The sequence below is a fragment of the Thunnus thynnus genome, chromosome 3, assembly GCF_963924715.1.
Source record: "Thunnus thynnus chromosome 3, fThuThy2.1, whole genome shotgun sequence".
Classification (NCBI taxonomy): domain Eukaryota; kingdom Metazoa; phylum Chordata; class Actinopteri; order Scombriformes; family Scombridae; genus Thunnus; species Thunnus thynnus.
The window spans coordinates 29,284,590-29,297,265 of NC_089519.1; the positions used below are offsets into that span (position 1 = coordinate 29,284,590).

Sequence of the window (12,676 nt, forward strand, 5' to 3'; positions counted from 1 at the left end):
TTTTTTTTTCCCCCACTTATTTGAAGTCTTTCTCGAAGCAGTATCTTGACGGAGGATCCGTGTTCATCCAAGTTTTCCTAAAGCAAATTTGGCCCATATTTACATTTAACCAGATTCTATTTGGACTGAGGCATAAAAAGTGTGTAGGTTTGCCAAAAATGATTTTTCACATGGTTATGCAATTTATTTAACAGGATATTTAACTACAAGCCAAAAAACGGTTCACAAATATCAGTCAGTCATGGATTAACCAATTTGAATTACTGTTGTGATGTTGTCTTCATGTTACTGTGTGATATTATAAAACTAGAAATTGGTTATATATATATATATATATATATATATATATATATATATATATAGCAATAAATATTTAACTCTGTATCACTGTGCAACCACAGACTGAACCACATGTCAGACAGGACATTATTTAAGTTTAAGTAACTTTTATGTGTCTGTCAGTGTCATTATCCTAAAGTGTCGCTTCACCCACATGATAAAAAAACAAAGTTTCTCATTAACCTCTTGTGGTGGCTTGACATACAGATAGTTCTGGTTTAGTTTGCCCAGGTTTCTGAGATACACTCCAATACGATGGAGGCAAATGGAATCTTGTTTTTACTTTCATTGCAAATCTACCATCGAAAAAGTCCCATTTTAAAACTGGATTTTTCAAGAGTAACATTGTTGCTGTTTAATTTTGTAAATGTTATTTTTCAATGCTGTGAGCACCACGAACTAAATGTCTTTTACCTTCATTACATTGGTTGGGGGCAGATCTGAGAGACTGATACCTCAAAACCTGGGACAGTGAGACCAAAACCACCTGCATGGCGTGAATCCTCCTGAGATGAAGTGAAAAACTATGTTATTTTTGTAATTCGGATACACTGACACTGTCCTTATTTTGCAATGGCGGAACATCAGGATTTGCCGCGTCGCCACGGCAACTGCGTTCAATGAAAAGTCATAAGTTTCACAATCAGCTATTAACACTATAACTTTCTACTGAAGAAATATTTCCTATAAAAAACAGTTTTAAAATATAATTTGGTTGTGCTCTGAGCACCGCAAATAAAATTCCATTCACTCCCATGTTATCGTTGTGGAGGTAGAAATCTAAGAGACAGATATCTCAAAACTATCTGCACGACTACACACCACTGGAGGGAAGTGAGACAATAATAACCGACCCCTTTGAGCATTTACTCAAGCAAAAGTAATCAACTCACATTAAAATGTGAAATGTGATCCTGAGTGTGTTTAAAACTTCTGGCATACGTATGGTTTCTCCAGGAAAGGAGACAGTGAAAGAAAGGCTATTTTATTGTGCTCATTTTAATTTTTTGACAAGAAAATAAAGAAAGAAAGCCTCTGAGAGATCCTGTGGCAGAGCATTCTCTCTCTCTCTCTCTCTCTCTCTCTCTCTCTCTCTCTCTCTCTCTCTCTCTCTCTCTCACTCACTCTCTTGCTCTCTCGCTCCTGAGTCATTCACTAGAAGAATATAACACAAGCTTCCACTGAGGATTTTCCTTGCGGCGTGCTCCATTGTCATTTCTGTCTGTTGTCAAGTAGGACCTCTATTTATTTCCACTTTCTAGGCATTGTTGTCTCAAAAACACAGTTTCTCTTCATCATGCTTCAAAGAATAGCAGCGCTGATTAGGGTTACTGTCGACTGGTGGCCTCGGCCATCATCTCGCTGTTGTCTGATTCTAGATGAGCTCTGCTACTCTCTGACGCACGATAAATTCAGGCCATTATTTTTCATAAACAGAATGAAAAAAACAAAACAAAAACAGTAGTTTAATACATCGCTACATTGATATTACTGTTACTCAAAGAATGCTCAAGTGAGGCTTAAGAATCAAGCAATTATAAAATTGCAGTCAGGAAAGTATAGGTTAAGAAACCAGGACATTTTTCAATTTCTCAAAGCAATGCTAAAAGTTAAAAAGATTAAAGAAAATCGAAAGTTTTAAGGCTGTTGTTTAGTTAAAGCCACAATCTGGGACGTGTAATGCAGAAATAACCACAGCCATCAGTTTCCTTTTGGATCAGAGTTTGATTGTTTGCTGCAGCGGCAGAGGAACCGTGTCACAGCTGCTGCAGCACGAGGAGAGAAAAAAACCTGCCCTTTTTTTTTATTTTTATTTAAACCACACAAACAAATGTGCTTTTGCAGCGCTACAAATAGCTGTGGTGATTTCACTTAACCCACGATTATGGCTTTAACAGGGCTTCATGACTTGAGCATTCTGAACTCATTATAGCAGAGAAAAAAGATTTTATACAGTGTTTCCATTCACCAAATAAACTTTTCATTGTTCGCCAGCTCTGTTGTTTCTATTGTGTAGTTTTCAGTGTCGTCCCAAGGTTGGAGTCAACCGCGTTTCAATTCAGAGACGATTCAGTCAGTATAAACGTTTGCTGTTACAAATCATTTGTCGATACTGTGAATACTACAAGCTTTTTCAAAATTCGCTGGATTGAAATCTTCTTGACTCCATCCCTGGTTTATGGTCTTCTTAAATAAATTGTTGTAGCACAGTTCTATATAGAATAAACAGCAATATTTTCACATTTTTCTCCTCTTTTCAGCCTCCAGTATTCAGATCCTGCACATATTGCAGATATACATATAGTCTCTTTTCACCACCTCAGTGATAGTAATCACATCTTTCTTCTCATTCGTTTCTTGTATTAGGAATTTTTTTCAGTTGAAAACCTTTGATAAGGCGAAACCCCAAAATCTATAACCATTGCTATTACTTCGATAGATGCCTGCAGTGGCAATTTTGGGCTTCTTGTAGACAACGTTTGGTTCAATTTGTGACACACAACTGGTGAGAGGAAAGTCATCCGTGAGAATCTGCCTCGAGAGGGCCAGAATTTGGTCAGATTTTTGTCTTTTAGACAGCCAATAATTCCTCATTTGTATCCAATTCTGAAACACAAGTGGCCATCTGAAGAAAGTTTTCTGTCAGACAGATGAAGACACTGTTTGAATACAGCTTGTACATTAGAAACAGAAAATCCAGCTGCTAAACAGTATTAATTCACGAAGAGTACATTCATCTGTGTGTGGTTGTGGTTGTGTGTGTGCGTGTGTACACTTGGATGTGTGTGTGTATGCATGTGCTAGAGTAGTAACTGTAAGGGTGATGGTGGGTAAAATATTGGGGCCGGGTCAGGGGCTTTAAGGATCAATTTACTACCACAGTACTTTGGTCTTAGAAATGATTGGAGGATAGAAGGGGAGCAGTGAGCCAATGGTGGTGGATCGTTTTGTGCAAATTGTTGTTCTGTTTGGCAAACTGATGTGTGTCGATGCGAAGGAGAAGAGGTCTGTAAATAGTAGTATTTAAAATAATTTCAAATACTTCTTTGTGATTTATCAAGTTGGCACAATGGCACCACAGTGGAACCAGAGGAATCCAAAAAAACTAAAAAGTAAAAACCTGGGGAATGGGAGATGGGAGGAGGAAGAAAACAAAAGAATTCTTGATAAAACACAGTGGAGCTACAGTGTTTCGGGAAGGAAGCTGAGAGTTTTAGGTCTTTTCCTAAGAGTCGTTTTTTGATTTTGAACAGTGCAGATATGTTTCCCCTGTGGGAATTGAAGACATTCATTTGAAGATTGGAATTTTTAGTTCGATTTCAAAATCAAAAACGTACCATTGTAAGTGAGCAGGTAGGTAAGTAACTTGGGATTCTGGTTTCTGAAAAGTCTGAAAGATTTCAAAACCATGTTGTACAAACAAAACAGTCACCTCTGTTGCAAATATAGAACTTCTCTCTCTCTCATCTGTACAACGTTCCCTCTTTAGGAGGATGAGGAGCAGGGGTTCACCAAGAGAAAAGAAGGGCTTGTTTTTTTTTTTTTTTGGCTCAGCAGAGAGCACAATCCTCTTGGTAGAAAAGAAGAGCTCAAATGTCTCGTCCATCATACTGTTTGTCTCTGTTGGTGTTCACTTCTCAGCTGAGAGGTTCAAAACAGTCAAAACACAGTCACACGACAGAGCCATGCCATATTCAAATAATAGAATATTAATGATGAGGATCATAGGAATAATAAGAAGACGAGTAATGATAATAAGAATAATTAATAGTAATAACAACATATCATTCTAGGTTTTTTTAAATTCTGTATATAAAAACAGTGGTGAGGAGAAGTTGGTACACAGTAGGGCTCTACTATCCCCTTGGTTGATTTGGCACATTATACTCACTCTCTGGTGAGAGCTACCTACTCATTCTCAGCACAGTTGAATAATACTGTTGCTTGGCGACCCATCCTGAATTTGTCGTTTTTTTCTTGTTTTAAATCTCCAAAATCACGGCAAATCTTTCCAAATGTCTGCTTTCGCGGCAGTATCGCAGGGCGCGATGCGAAAACAATCTCCCCCGGCGAAGTGAGATCTTCATCGGTGGAGAATACTGTGTTTGGTGAGGTCAATCTGCCGTGGTCAGGTTCATTTAAGGTCGGTCTCAAGGCAGATTAGAAGTGTGACATTTCAGGATGGGTTGCCCGGCAACATTTAAGGTTTCTGTTCTTAATGTTGATTCTTTTTTTTTTTTTCTTCATTCAAAACTTAGTACAAATAGCTACATAAGTCAGAGCTATGATTTTCATTACATTACAAAAAAATCTCTCTATAAGTTATGATTTTTGTTGTTCAATATAATATTAGTTTGGTCCTCCATGTTCTCAGAAGCAAAGGCTTAGTTTTAGAGCCTGTGTGTGTGTGTGTGTGTGTGTGTGTGTGTGTGTGTGTGTGTGTAGATGTATGTGTGTGTGTGTGTGTGTAGATGTATGTGTGCACTTTGATTCTCTAGATCCTGTATATCATGTGTGTTTGTGTGTATTTACAGGTCTTTTTTGTATAGGTCTGTGTATAAACATGTTATGGATGCAGAATTGTTATGTTTCTTCAAAGTGTTTGGGGTCTCCAGGTGTGGGATCAGGCCTTCTGCTGGGCGGACACTCCTTTCCAGTAGTCCAGTATGTCGTGGAGATCCTCATCCTTGGCAAACTGAACCTTTCGCCTCAGTGCGTGTCCGGCTGCCACGTATCCTTCGTCCTCCATGGATGCCTGCCGGTGCCTCTTCCGGTGCAGTTTGAACCTCTCCCATAGCCCCAGGGTCGGGGTGCAGAGGAGCCCTTCATCCTCCTCGTCTTCCTCAGGGCTGGAGCAGTAGCTGAGGTTGTGGTACTGGGGCGAGAGTGGGTAGTGTGGTGAGAGCTGGGAGTAGGCCAGCTCCCGCTGCTTAGCCTGCCTGCTGAGGGTGAGAGGGTCTAACACAGAGGGTTTACGGCCCCCTGGGTGGTGGTGGAGCTCCTGCAGGATCTGAGGGTGGTGCTGCAGCTCCTGGAGGTGCTGCTGTGAGCCGGGGTAAGAGTGGCGGTGTTCATTGTACTGGCGGATTCTCTGCGCTTCAGCTCGTAAGATTGCCGCTGCCGGATTGACTGTACGGATGGCTTCTCCTCCTCCACCTCCCCTTTCTCCTCTCTCTCCCGGTGAGCTCCTCTCAATATAGCGGGTTTCTGACAAATGGTAGCCTCCCTCAGAGCGGAACGAGCGTGGGCTGCGGGCAGAGCCAGGAGAAGAAGAGGTGCTGGGCCTTTTAGAGGTCGGAGGAGCCTCCATGCTGTGGTGTCGCTGCAACGAATGGTGGTAGCTTCTCCCCCTCTCTTCTCTTCCTCCTCTTCCTCCTTTATACACTGGGGAGAGGAACTCGCCTCCCCTTTCTTCTCGCTCTCCTTGCTCAGACAGAAGCACCAGCTGTGGCTCTGCTGTTGAAACAGCCCCTCCGCCTGCAGAAGAGGGAGATTTGATCCCCTGTTGGAAGGAGGTAGACTCAGATTTGAGGGCATCTATGCAGTTGTTGATGATCTGGTTAACTTTATCAACTTCTTTAGCGATGGTTGAGATTTCTGCTACTGAACCCTGGGGGTTTGCTTGTGGCGACATCTCTCTTTCTCGCTCTCGTTCTCTCTCCCTTTCCACGCCAGACCCTCTGACCTCCATGTAGTTCAGTTTAGTAGGCTTGTGCGCTGGTGTTTCTATCACCTCCTGCAGCTTGTATGGATCAATCTCACCACCCTGAGGTAGGTAGGGCATTCTGGTTAAACTGTCCCCACCGCCAAGCTTCTGGGAAACAGATGCTCCACTTCCTCCCTCTATATCCGCTTCTCCGCCATACTTGAGCTCTATCAGAGTCCTCTGGATCCTGCTCATCTTCCTCTCCTTCTCCTCCATGATCCTCTTCTTCCTCAAGCAGTGGACAACAAGGCCAAGGAAGAGCAGCATGCCGAACAAGCAACCCAAAATAGTCATAATGTAGTGGGTGGCAGACGACTGATTGGCTATCCTTTCAGCCCCAGCCCGGCGACCAGTAGAGATGGTCAGGCAGGTGTGGTTGAAGCGTAGGGAGTTTCGTATAGAGGCCACACAGTACGTGTAGTCGGTGTTAGGTTTTAAGTTCTTGAGCTCAATATCTTCTCTTTGACTCCTCAGATTCTGGATATCTGTGAAGAAGCTGTTGTTGTAAAGCACCAGGATGTACATTTTCCTGTACGGATGAGGGATCTGAACTGTTATCACAGCGCTTGAGTGCAGCACCTGCTTTAGCGTCATGATCGGATAGCCGTCAGAGATAATGGGGCTCAAGGTGATTACCTCATCAGGAGGGGTCCCGGAAGCACAATCGTCCAATCCGCAGGGAGAGGCAAAATCTGGTGGTGGGGTGGTGGAGTCAGCCAGGCCAATGACATAGAAGGATGTCACGCTAATGCCGTCATCTGTACATACAACACTGAGCATGTGCAGAGCATTGCGTTGGGTGGGCATGCGGGGGTTCTGGCTCAGGAGGTTGTATCCGGAGAATCCTTGAGGGGAGTCACACACCATCCGCTCACTGGTCCTGTTGGGGAAGGCTGAGAGCCAGCGTAGAAAACCCAGCAGCTCACAAGAGCAGTTGAATGGGTTGGTGTAAAGTTCACAAGTGGTCAGCTTAGAGAGTCCAGAGAACAAACTGCCATCCAACACCTGGATCCTGAGGAAGAGACAGGAGGAAAATCATGGATTTGAATGGAAATATCACCCTCAGATACACTCAAGCTGTCATATCAAATGTACTTGTTCCTCAGTCTTCTTAGACTTCAGTTCATGGTCTTAAACATCTCCCAAAATACCTTTCAACAAGTCTCAAAGAAGACTTAAACTTGTTCCATTCAGCTTTTACATTTCGGTAAAGAGCCTCGTTCCTGACCACATCACTGTCAATGACGGTAAAGCACACCCCTCTCGTGTAACATTGCTGAATTATGGTACCAATAGTAAGAACACGACAGTTATTCCCACTGAGGAAAAAGAAGGAATCTCAACTTTTATTGAAAAGCTGGTTTGTTGCAGCATTTCATCACAGTCTATAGTCTGTACTCTCAGAGAGAAAATTAGTATCTCTGCATCTTCTGCAGTGCTTTTTCCCTTTAGGTTTGCCCAACATCAGTGCAAAATGGGGAATTTAAAAAGCAAGACCTTGATGTTTGATTTTCAGATGATGACACCAAGTCTAACATTTAACATTGATCTTTTGGGTGTGTTTAAGAAAACGTATAATCTCCGATCTAACTCCGGTGCAGTGGTGCCAGAAATATTTAAACTTGTTTTTTTCATTTGCCCAGTTAGCATCATACAGGTCACCAATTAACCACAAAATATGAACCTAAAAAGATAAGTCAGACTGTGAGTAAACTGCATTTTCAATTTTTTTGGATTCCACCTAAACAACAAAAGGAAAGTAGAGCCCAAAGTAGTGTTTTCAAATCACTTGTTTTGTCCAGCTAACACTTTAAAATTCCATTTTCATCCAAAGAAAAGTAGCAAATACCCAACTTTTCATATCTATAGAGTATGGGTTTTTTTCAGACATATAATTGATTAATCAACTAATTGTTTCAGCACTAAGACAGCATGTTTTCTGTCTGTCTCATACATACACAGACACAGGTCAATACCTGTTCATGGAGAGGTCTATATTCTCTATGTTGGGACATTCCCAGAAAGTGTTGGGTGTAACAGTCTCGATGAGGTTGGCTTGCAGGTAGAGATACTGCAGCTTGCCAAGGCCGCGCAGCATCCCCTCTGTCAGGTTCCTCAACTTGTTAAAGCCCATCTGGAGAACCTGGGGAGACAAAGACAAGTGGGATTATTCTAATCTCTGAAGAGCCGGCCAGCGCCAGGCATCACTCACTACAAGTTGGAAACATACAGAACAAACAGACGACGGTTCAGTACAATTCATGTTTCACATGGTGATCTAAGCCGCTATGCTGTGCTGAATTTACTCAGATCTTTCTTGTTCACATTTTACCTCCTGGCACAGCTCCAGCGGCTGGGGTAGACATGTAAGCACGCCAGCTCATTATGGCCGCGTTCAGCTCAGTTTGTTGAAAACGTTTTTTTTCCAAATGTTTCTGGAAGCCGTAATGAGTGGGTCTTGTCTTTCTTGTGTGTCTGTGTCTGTAGTGTGTATGTGTGTGTGTGTGTGTAATGGTAGAATAATGTAGATATACTTTACTCAAGTAAATGTAGCAGTACCACACTGTAATGAAAATACTGTCCTTCATTACAAATCTTTACTTGTATAAAAGTACAAAAAAGTACCAGACTGGAATATCTCAAGAGCTATTGGATGGATTGCCATGAAATTTGGTACAGACATTCATGTTCCTCACAGGATGAATTATAATCAATTCCATGATCCCTACTTTACAGCTAGCACTATAATCATGTCAAAATTTTAATTCCAGTACTTGCAAAATTAATGACATTCTCATTATCCTCAACTGAACTTTTTGTTTAGTGCTAATTAGCAAAAAAAAGCATGTTAACAGGCTAAACTAAGATGGTGAATATGGTAAACATTATACCTGCTTAACATCAGCATGTTAGCATTGTCATCATGAGCATATTATCATGCTGACATTAACGTTTAGTTCAAAGCACTGCTGTGCCTAAGGCACATCCTCACAGAGCCACAGAGTGCGGCTGTAGACTAAAAGTGTTGTTTTCATTTAACAGAAGAAGCCATATTTCTGTATTTCTGTCTAAACAAGCACAAGCAGCCAGACAAGAACTTTTCCCAAATAAAATACAGTTTAAAATTGACAAAATTATGATTTAAGTCTTTAAATATCTCATTAAAGATTAAGTAAAGAAATCTTACTACTGACTACTGACAGTACTGATTCTCTGTGCTACAGACACATTTTGGTTGGTACCAAGATGTATTGTGGTTTGATACCCAGGATCGTTAGCCTTCTGATACATTAATATGTGAGTAGCATTTTTATGTTGCAGCTGGTAAAGGTAGAGCTAATTTTACAATATATATACAGTACTATAGGGCAGTTTACTGTGTAGGAATGCATCATATTTTGTGTTGATCAGATTTTTTATATGTGAAACATTAACTATACTGTGACATTAACCAACACGATCATTTTAAAATAAATGTAGTGGAGTAAAAAATGTTGTTGTGAAGTAGCTTAATATACTCAAGTACCCTTAAAATTATGTCTATATACAGTCAATGGTAAATGTACTTAGTTACTTTGCACCATTGTGTGCATGTGCATTCACAAGTGTATCCATGCATGTACATGTACACTCACCGGCCACTTTATTAGGAACACCTGTGCAATCTGATGCAATCCAGTACAACAGCTCTGTCATAAATTCTACATTTACGAAGCTTATACATTGTTTTTACTGACATTTTCAGAAAGGTGATAATTCTACTTTATGTTTATTATTGAGGTTATTAACATACATGAGGGGGGCAAAATATTAGGAACACTTTTCAATGTAATGCACTCCAGCACACCATCACCATTCACTATGACCTCAATAATAAACACAAGTAGAATTATCACCTTTCTGACAATGTCAACTAAGGGTGTGCCCAAATACAAATACATTATTCGGCAAAGCACAAATAGTTTTTTTTTACGAATATTTCTTTCATAAGAATATTTTTTAAATTATTTGTTTTCGGGAAGAAAAAAAAAACCATGTCAAATACCAGCGTGCAGTTCAGTTGCATCACTAGCTCAGTGTCTCTTTTCTGCTCCACTATTACGTCTATCAGCAGGTCTCAACGAGGGGATTCACATCCACCTGCTACATGATGCACATTTCCTAATTTGGACATCAGTCCTGGAGTTGTGGGTGTTCCCCAGAGATAAAGTTGAGCTACTGACACAAGCTAAGTGCTCCCAAGGGACTCTCCATAACCTGTTGTTCCCCTTCTCCTTTCCACAAAGTTAGGTTGTAAAAAATAGGCAATAAATGAGAAGTGCAAAGCAACAATCGCCTTTGAAGTTCTTCCCTACACATTACATGGTGTGCTGTCTCTGTGTTATGGGTGTATAAATAGGAAGAGGTCTGTCTGCATGAGGTGATGAGTAAAGTTTTAGCTCAGTAATCAGCGCAGTCATCTATGATCTGGGAGACTCCAGTTCGAGACCTGGTGTGGGGACCTCCTTTGTAAGTTAGTTTATTCATGAAAACTTATTGTAACACTTTTAATTTTCTAAAATTAAAAATGTAATAAAAACAAAAACAGGATTTTTAAGCCTCTTCCCACTTTTATTCGAATACAAATACAAATAATTTTGCTGCCTCAACAAATACAGATACAAATACAAACACTGGGCTCTCTGCACATCCCTAATGTCAACAAAAACTGAAAGTGTATAAGCTTCGTAAAAGTAGAATTTATGTCAGAGCTGTTATATTGGATTGCATTAAATTGCACAGGTGTTCCTAATGAAGTGGCCGGTGGGTGTATATAAATGTTTATGACATCACTCACCTGCAGGTTGAATTGTGCTGAGAATGCTCCGTCTTCCACATAGCTGATATCGTTCTTGGTGAGGTTCAGATAGGTGAGGTTGCCAAAGCGACTAAGCGAAGAATAATGAACTGACCGTATCTTGTTCTCATTCAGCCTCAGATCCACAATAGTGCTGTTGACAGAAGTGTGAAAGCTGTAGATATTTGGCAAAGAGGCAAAATAATGCAAACATAACTAACTTTGGTAAGGTTTCTCACCTGTTTATGTGGGAGGGGATGGCCTCATAAGGCGGCTGGTTCATACTGCAGATTGCCAGCCACACAAAGCCTTTCTCCCCTTCGATAAGCCAGCAGTCAGCTGTTACCATTGGCAACCGGAATATTGACAGCAGGGCAAGCCAACAGAGGAAGGAGCTAACTGTGGACAGGACCACTGATGAAGAACCTCCAGCCACGTTTTGTCTCTGCCGTCCCAGTCCTGTCCTCTGGGCCATTTGGGATGTTGCCACAATATCCATTGGAGAAAGCCGTCCAGACATGCGTGCCATCTAGCATTTATTCATGCAGGCTAGCGCCATTTGAAAGGGAGTGAGGTCTGGTTTGTACGATGACTTGGTGTTGACTTTTTCTTCAGATTTGTGTCTGTACTGCTTGAGGTTGAGTCACAGCATGAGTCACAGCAATTACACAGCACATGTAATTGTTCCTCAAATTGAAATTATGTTAAACTCGTGTTAGGAATTAAGGATTCCTTAATTTAGAAATGAGCACAGGAGAGGGATGTATCCCTTCATTGGCAGTATATAGATAAACTGTATCAATTGTTAAATTAGGGGTTCACATTTGATTTGTTATGTATAAATTGGCAAGTGGACGTCGTCCTGGTGCCAGATTGGCTGGTACTCATGTCTTCTGTGGCCATCTGCATCTCTGATTGGACGAGCACCTCTTTTCTTTCTTCCTCATTGCTTGCTGCTCTGTAGTTGGTGTGAGAACTTGTCCCTGGAGGCAGAGAGAGAGAGAGAGAGATGGGAGGAGGGTGTTAGAAAAGAATCGCTAATGAAACACGGTGGCTTATTTTGTGAGATACCAACAAACACAACCCTGTTACCAGCATGTTGAGATAGAGGTAGCTATTTCTTCTTATATAACAGTCTGGCACACATACACCCACTTACACACAGAGTTACACACACAAATGTATGCATGCACACACATGTTTCCTATACGCCAAAGACATTTCTTGACACGTCCAATTAAGGCACATTGGTGCAGCTACACAACGAGTACCTGCAAATCTTAAAAATACTCAGAGCTTGTTGCTGCTGTACTGTATGTGCACACATTTGCAAACACACACACTTTTTCTGCCGCACCATTAGCCTCGGGGCCTTGATAGGCCTGGGCTAAGAATGGCCATGGCTCTGATACTGTATCTAATTAATTAATCTGCTCTAAATAAAACACTTCCTGGGAAAAACAGCTGATGTCTGATGGAACAGGAGAGACAGAAGGAGGCGGGGAAAAGAAAAGGACTCGCAAAGAGCTGTGGAATGGTGAGGAGGAAAAAGTGGGCGCAAGAGAGCGTTGAGGAGAGATGTTTGGGGGAGGGGATAGAGAGGGCGAGATGGAGCAAAGAAGGAGGGAGAGGGCGGTGAGGAGAGAAAGAGGCTGTGGTTCTGTGAGAAAAAGGAGGCTGGGAAGAGAAAGGGATGTAGAGTGGCTCTCTGTCTGTATGTCGGGGGAATTTGCTAGAATAGTGGCTCCCTCTTCTCTTTGAGAGCCTCTTTCTGGGCCATAAGAGCAACAAAC

General features: G+C 41.5%; 1 protein-coding gene across 1 annotated transcript; it reads right to left on the bottom strand.

Moving 5' to 3' along the window:
* Positions 1–4,513: 4,513 nt before the first annotated feature.
* elfn1b (extracellular leucine-rich repeat and fibronectin type III domain containing 1b) lies at positions 4,514–11,858 on the bottom strand. The gene is made up of 4 exons (XM_067585242.1): positions 11,123–11,858; positions 10,884–11,037; positions 8,023–8,189; positions 4,514–7,058 (listed from the first exon to the last, which is right to left on the bottom strand). Exons 1-4 carry the CDS (start codon positions 11,410–11,412, stop codon positions 4,964–4,966), a joined length of 2,706 nt encoding a protein of 901 aa, XP_067441343.1. The 5' UTR covers positions 11,413–11,858; the 3' UTR covers positions 4,514–4,963.
* Positions 11,859–12,676: the final 818 nt, after the last annotated feature.